Source organism: Penaeus monodon, chromosome 12 (genome assembly GCF_015228065.2).
Source record: "Penaeus monodon isolate SGIC_2016 chromosome 12, NSTDA_Pmon_1, whole genome shotgun sequence".
Lineage (NCBI taxonomy): Eukaryota > Metazoa > Arthropoda > Malacostraca > Decapoda > Penaeidae > Penaeus > Penaeus monodon.
Genome location: NC_051397.1, coordinates 52,039,009 through 52,046,508, shown reverse-complemented (window position 1 = coordinate 52,046,508; position 7,500 = coordinate 52,039,009). Strand labels below are relative to the sequence as shown.

General features: G+C 45.7%; 1 protein-coding gene across 2 annotated transcripts in view; it reads right to left on the bottom strand.

Moving 5' to 3' along the window:
- Positions 1–4,718: 4,718 nt before the first annotated feature.
- The window catches only part of LOC119579583 (LIM homeobox transcription factor 1-alpha-like), a 39,901-nt gene continuing 37,119 nt past the window's right edge, over positions 4,719–7,500 (bottom strand). For both annotated transcript variants that reach the window (XM_037927504.1, XM_037927505.1), the window contains exons 6-7: positions 6,418–6,604; positions 4,719–6,292 (exon numbers count right to left, since the gene is read on the bottom strand). In XM_037927504.1, coding sequence (XP_037783432.1) covers positions 6,148–6,292; positions 6,418–6,604 — 332 coding nt within the window. In that variant the 3' untranslated portion in view covers positions 4,719–6,147. The remainder of the gene's footprint in view (positions 6,293–6,417; positions 6,605–7,500) is intronic.

Below are 7,500 nucleotides of genomic sequence, written 5' to 3'. Positions count from 1 at the left end.
ATATATATATGTATATATATATATATACTAGTGTATGTATCTCTGTCTGTCTGTCTATTTCTTTCTCTCTCTGTCTGTGTGTATCTCTCTCTCTCTCTCTCTCTCTCTCTCTCTCTCTCTCTCTCTCTCTCTTCTCTCTCTCTCTATCTCTCTCTGTATATATATATATATATATATATATATATATATATATATATATATATATATATATATATATATATATATATATATATATATATATATATATATATATATGACACACACACACACACAGATATAGATATAGAGATATATCATACTACATATCATCATATCATAACACACCACATCATATTTCAACAGTGTAGTTTCATCCTCAATCAAACTTCAGTCTCCCACTTTTTCTTCTTCTTTTAAATCACGCACGTAAAAACTCCACGCCTGCGGCCCCACGAAGGAAAGAGAAACACACATGTCAAGACATATAGCATTATTTACACAATGTCACTGATATGATTCCAGCCACTGGCGGGCAACGTGAAACCACTTGGGGAAGCGTTTCAGAAGACCTGCCCCGCCCAACCCTCTCTTACATCACGTAATTTTGTTTGGTAAAAAGAAAATAAATTAGATGTGAACACAAGTATTGATGAGATGATTAATAAAGATTTTTCTCTTTTTCGAGAAGAAAGGAAAAAAATATATAAGTATATATAGATATGTATATATCCAGTTATATGAAATACGAACAATTGGCTTTAACTCTGATTGTACATAGTGAAATTCCACACCAAAACGACTCCCAACGTTGTATTCCTTACTCTCCGTAGTGGGCAAATGAGCGGAGACAATCCAGGAAGCGAAGATACGGACGAAGCGGAGGGCGCGGGCAGATGGAGGAGCAAGCAAAAATCTACTCCTGTGTCCGGATCCATGGAAAGACGTCTCCAGTCACCATAAATTATAATATTCTGATATGTCATTTAGAAATAAGCGCAAATACGACTCATGGCAGAAATTATACATCAATGAAGAGTAAAATGCTCACAGACTGCTACAAAAGAACAAACAAAAGGTAGAAATATATATACTGCAAGAGCATTCATACATAATATACACAGAATATAGCAGGATTCTATTTCCAATATTTAGAAAATAGAACATTAATAATTCACAATTATCTTATCTATAAATATATAGATGATAAAATAAAATGGCAAAATTTCAATTGGAAAAAATCAAATGAAATATATATACCTCACTCCGTATAATTATATTTTTTCCGAGTTCAAAGCCAGCGAAATTAACAGAAATTTGATATTGCATTTAGGGTCACATTGAACGCAATAACTAAGCTACCTAAATGTTTGCAATAGCAGGTTTGAAAATAATTTATATAACTTTTTGTTGACATTTTTTTCCTTATAGTTGTGACTGATGAATATATAAAATATTATTTCAATGTATAATAAAAAGCGTGTTTGAAAATAACAAGTGAATATTTATTGTGAAGAAAATGAATGATTACGTATGATGAAATGAATGATAGAGTGAAGAGGAAGAGGAATATGACACTGATCGAAAATTGCCAGGTTAGTCATATACCTGTAAAGAGACTGGCCAATCAGGAGAGCCGACGCTGTGACGTCATACGAATCTGAATGGTCCTGATTGGCCAATCTCCGCGCCCGTGCACCATCGGGAAGTCTAGAGCGAGCGTAAAGACTTTTAAAACTCCTGTATCTTTGGTATATGCAAGTTGATAGAAGAAATTTGAACATTTATGTACACAGGGGGAAATACAATCTCGTTCCAATTTATGATAACGTTGTGGTCATCACCAATACATGAAACAAACCAGTCCTAACATTAACCTACATTGAAACACACATTTGTAGTTTTCAAAGCTCATAGTTGACTAGGAACATTTGGTTAATTTTTTCCACGCCCAGCAGTCGCTTTTCTCTCTTAATCTCTGTTTTCTTTGCTGCTGGAGTTTTTAGATGCCTTTGCTGTACACTGTCCAGGCAGGTTTTCTCCTTTCAGAGGCAAATGCAAAAGCTTCCTTCTTTTAACAAATCACTGTTAATGAAAGTCATTTGTTCGATATGCATCCGCCGTAGAAATTTGTACGCTGACTTACACCGTATCGTTTCCATCACAGCTGGTGTAGCGACGTTTCACAGCTGGTGTAGCGACGCCCTGTCCACGCCAGCTGCGCTTCCCACGTCTTTTCAACGCTCACTCACACGTCACTTCAGAAACGTCACACTGATTATCTACCTTCTTCTCTCTCTTTTCGCTTTGGATTGGAACTTTTCTGTCTCGTGTGGTTAGGAAATATCACAATAAAGATTTAATGTATGTACAGTCATCAAGTTCTTTCATCTTTATCTTACTTATTTTTATACTTCTTTTTCATTTTCTTCTTTTACTCCTTTTTCTTTGATTAGCAAATACTGTAATTCGTACTGGGGAATGACTAGAAGAAAATTTTGATTCCGATAGACAGCGAGCAGCGTTCGCGACACCAGCCATGGCGCTCCCTCGGGAAAATTTAGTGTCGCGCCAGAGCTGCTTCGGTTGCTGGTGTATGTGTGTGTGCGTATGCGTGTGTGCGTGTGTGTGCGTGTGCGTGTGCGTGTGCGTGTGCGTGTGCGTGTGCGTGTGCGTGTGCGTGTGCGTGTGCGTGCGTGTGTGTGTGTGTGTGTGTGTGTGTGTGTGTGTGTGTGTGTGTGTGTGTGTGTGTGTGTGTGTGTGTGTGTGTGTGTGTGTGTGTGTGTGTTTACAGCTTTATGTAAGCTAGTATGAATGAAGCAAAAAAAAATAATAATAATAAATAAATAAATAAATAAAAAGATGAAGAAAAAAAGAGAGGAGCAAGGATTATCGCAGAACAGCGGATAACCGAGGAAAGTAGAGCAGAGAGAAGCCAGCGGAGGCAGCAGGAGGCAGCAGAAGGCAGGCTAGTCTCGACGGCCTCATAAAGCACCGTGGGGGACCTGCCGCGGCTGTCCCTGTTTGTGTTGGAGCGCAGGGCGGGGAGCAGGGTTAAGCACGAAAGTCTACACGGAGAGGCGTATGCAGCACTCCATGGGCAGGTGTAAATGAAAGGGTAAAACATGCTGATGAATGAAGGGGTAAAGCGATACGTGGTTAATAGATGGTGTGTTGGAATGAGACGAAAGGTACCAGAGAGAAAAAAAGGGTGGGATACCTTCCGGCCAAGTTTGTGTGCCATGACGCGCTTCTTCCGATCATTTTCTGGTTTGTTTTAGAGCGTTTATCTTCTTTTTTTCTTATTATCATCGCTCTTCCTTCTCCTCTCCTTCATCTACCCTTCCACCCTCCACTCTAGTTCCATCTCTTTTCCTTTCTTTCTCAGCTTCTCTTTCTATGCTGTTGATAATTTCAGTGTTTCCTCATTTTCCCTCTTTTTCTTAACGATTCTCTCCTCTCCATCTCCCTCTTTCACCTCAGGCTTCCACAATTCTCTGTCTCCCTCTTTCTCCTCTTCCCTCTCCCTCCTCTTCCCACTCCCTCGTCTTCCCTCTCCCCCTCTTCCCTCTTCCCACTCCCTCGTCTTCCCTCTCCCTCCTCTTCCCACTCCCTCGTCTTCCCTCTCCCCCTCTTCCCTCTCCCCCTCTTCCCTCTCCCTCCTCTTCCCTCTCCCGGTGCCTCTTTCGTCTGTAACTCTGCACCGCCGCATCTGTACTGTCACGGACAACAAAACGCAGTGCCTCTTTTCCAAGACCTCGCTCATTCCAGGAAATCAAAAAGAAACTATTAAATGCGAGAGAGCCATCACGATAAAGCGATAAAAATAGAAGCCCAAAAAAGGAAGGACAGAGAGAAAGAAAGAAAAAAAAAGAATAATGGACAAAAGAAGTTCCATCTCCGAGGAAACAGCACTCCGGCCCCCTGGTCTGAAGACTCGCCCAAGGGATCGATAGTGGCCTCCTGAAGACTCTCTCCCGCCTCCGCCTCCTCCTCTTCTCCATCTTCTTGTTCTTCTTCTTACTCCTTATGCTACCTTTGCGCTCTTGCCTCTCTAATCGCTATCTTTCCCTTCTATCTCATCCCCTAGTCGTATCCCCTTGCCTCTCTACTCTCTTCTTTCATTCTTCTTTTTTATCTTTCTTTCTCTCTCTCCCTCTCTCCTTCCTTGCCTCCTTCCCTCCCCCCTCTCTCTTTCCCTCCCTCCCTCCCTCCCTCCCTCTCCCTATCTCCTGCAAGACTTCCTGACTTCGCCCTGCTGACTAGAAACTTTCTCGCCCAAGAGAAAAATCCCCAGCGAATTATAAAACACTCTGACCGATACATCCCGAACGGGGATTTTTCTCTTACGTGATATTTTTTATTTTCTTTCGTTCTCTCCGTATCATTATTCTCCTTTCTCTGGAGCGAAGGCTTGGCGTGAGTGTATATAAAAAAATGGTAAGTAGGTGAATAGGTAGATAGAAAGATGGATATGAAAAGAGAAGGAGGGAGGGAGGGAAGGAGGGAGAGAGGGAGGGAGGGAGGGAGGGAGGGAGGGAGGGAGGGAGGGAGGGAGGGAGGGAGGGACGGAGGGAGGGAGAGAGAGAGAGAGAGAGAGAGAGAGAGAGAGAGAGAGAGAGAGAGAGAGAGAGAGAGAGAGAGAGAGAGAGAGAGAGAGAGAGAGGGTGAGGGGGGAGGAGGGAGAAATGGAAGGAGGGAGGGAAGGAAAGAGGAGGAGAGATGAGGGAGGGGGAGGGAGAGAGAGAAGGTGTGGGAGAGAGAGAAGGAAAAGGGCAGGGTTAGGAGAGAGGGAGAGACAGACAGACAGACTGACAGACAGACAGAGACCGACAAAGAGAGATCGACAAAGAATCTAAAGTCGAAATACGATTGTCGAATTTCATTAAAAAAAAAATAGCAGAGAGACGGCGGCCGAACACGAAAATTCTCTTAGGCGTCGACATCCGAACGTGACTTGGAAAAAGGTTCCCGGATGTAGACGTGACGAGGGAACTCCCGCCAGTCCAGTTTCCGCCTCCTTGCGCACAAAATGGCCGGCTGGGTGTGTCAACATGGAGGGTGAATACGAACGCCGGTAGAGGGCTTCGTCTACCTCGGACATGGAGGGAAGGTAGAGAGAAAGAGAAAAGGGGAGAGGGGAAAGAGAGGGAGAGAAAGACTAATGGGAGGGCGGAGGGCGAATGTGGGGAGGGAATGAGAGAAGGAATGTTATACGAGTGCTGCTTGCGAGGGGCCCGAAGGGGAGAGAGAGAGAAAGAGAGAGAAGGGGGGGAGGGACGGAGAGAGAGAGAGAGAGAGAGAGAGAGAGAGAGAGAGAGAGAGAGAGAGAGAGAGAGAGAGAGAGAGAGAGAGAGAGAGAAATGATGATAATGGTGACGGGAAGGATGGACGCGAGTAAAGGAAAGGAGATGAGGCAGGAGAGAGACAAACTACAAAGTGAAGGGGAAAGGAATATGAGAGGCGAGGGGTGAAACGATGCCTGAAGAGGGGAAAGGTAGAGAGCGTCGACATTTTTCGGGAGGAAAGTAAAATGGGCGAGGGGAGAAGCGCGGGAAGTAGCTCTTTGAAAAGCGAGGGGAGAGTTTTGAGTGAGGGGAGCCAGGAAGGGGAGGTGGAAGCGAGGCACGCCGTGGAGGCTGTATCAGGCCGACATGGCTGCTGCGGATGAATAACGAATGGCGATGGTGAAGCGCGGGTTGGAAGAGGAAAGGAAAACTTTGCTGAATGAGTCTGCACCTGTTTGCGTGTGTTTGTTTGGTTTCACTGTTACCAGCAACACATGGTTCATCTTAAGCCACAGAAATTCTGTAAATAGAGCAATGCTGCTGCGGGTTTCAACCACAAGGCGTGCAACTTGTTTTTTCCTGCGAAATGTCGCAAATACTGACGCTGACCTAGAGAAAGTTCGGCAATCTTTTTTTCTCTCGTTGCTCTGTCCGAAAGTTCAGTTCACTCGCGCGCTGCGCACCGTAGCACTTCTCACTGGGACCATGAGTCGGAGCCTCGAGGAGCTCAGAAAGGGAACTCCCAGGAGGGGAGGCCCACCGGCCTGGGCACGACGCCCTCCGCCACCTCTGTCTTCACCGCCCCTCGCGCCTCGCTCTCCTTGAAACTCGCGAGAACTTCTCCCAGCTTGAGACCGTCGGGAGGGCGAGGGAGGGGCTGCCGTCAGTGGTCGAAGTACGAGTTCTGCATGAGGTACAGCTTGTCGATGGGGTTGATCTGCGGGTACATGGATCCCGCGACCCCCACCATGGCGGGCACGTCCGGGGGCGCCTGCGGCTGCTGCGGGGGAGGAGGGGGACCCGACGACCTGTGGAGGAGAAGAAAGAAAACGAGACGCTACAGCGATGGATCTCTAACAGAACTCACTCGGACAACTTTGGCACGTGAGGCGCGAGGGCATCGGGAAGCCTCGAAGGAAGTCGGGCTACTTACATCTCGCCTTGGTCGTCGAACTGGTCCATCCGGCCTTCCTCGAAGCTGATGTCGGAGCCGCAGAAGGAGTCGCCGCTGTGGGCCGGGAAGCTCTCGCCCTCGGGGGAGTACGGGACCGCCGAGCTCTTGGGCGTCGTGGCGTAGGGGGAGTCCAAGGAGTCTATGGGCGTGAGGCCGCCGTACTGCCCTGTGGGCGGAGAGGAAAATCGTGTTACTGGGGCTGCGGCTTTCATGAGGAGTCTGCTTAGCTATGTGACAACAAAACTGGACCGATACTTTGCATATATGCATACATGCATAAAAATACATATATAGAAAAATACATATATTCATACATACATACAGGTCGATGGATAAACAGATATATATATTAATAGATGCAGATAGATAGATAGATGGATAGTGAAACAGACAAATGCGCATTTATGCAGAAAAATAGACAGCGAGAGAAAATAACAGGAAGACAAGTAATCCATTAACATAAACATCATCCAAACAAAAACAGCAGACACATGCTCACCGGTGACATGCATCGATACATTAACAGGAGATCAATTTCCTGTCGCGAAGCATCTCCCAGAGGCCGAACAAATGAGGGGGGGGTGAGAAGAAGTGGGGGAGGAGGGGGAGGGGGCGAGAGAGAGACGCACACACGTACACAGACATAGTCACAGTTTTATCTTCTTTTATTTTGGCCTCGCGGTCCCACACGCTCGCATGCCATCAGTTCACGATAACTGAGTCACGTTAGCATAATTTGGTTTCTGTGTTGGTACTTGAGAGATATTTAGAAAACAAACAGCCAATAGGGTGGCTGGACTGTAACTGCCAATCATCTCACCTCACCAGATCTGTCAAGGGCCGCCACTCGTCTCCTGTTTAAGAATGCGGACACGAAACGCACCTCTATAGCATGCTTGACTGACTCCATGCGCATGCGAGTGTATTTATGTATTTATATTCGAGATAGGCGGGGAGAGCTAGCGAGGGCGGGAATGGAGCAGAGAGATAGAGTGTGGGGGAGAGAATATATTCATATATATATATATATATATATATATATATATATATACATATATATAT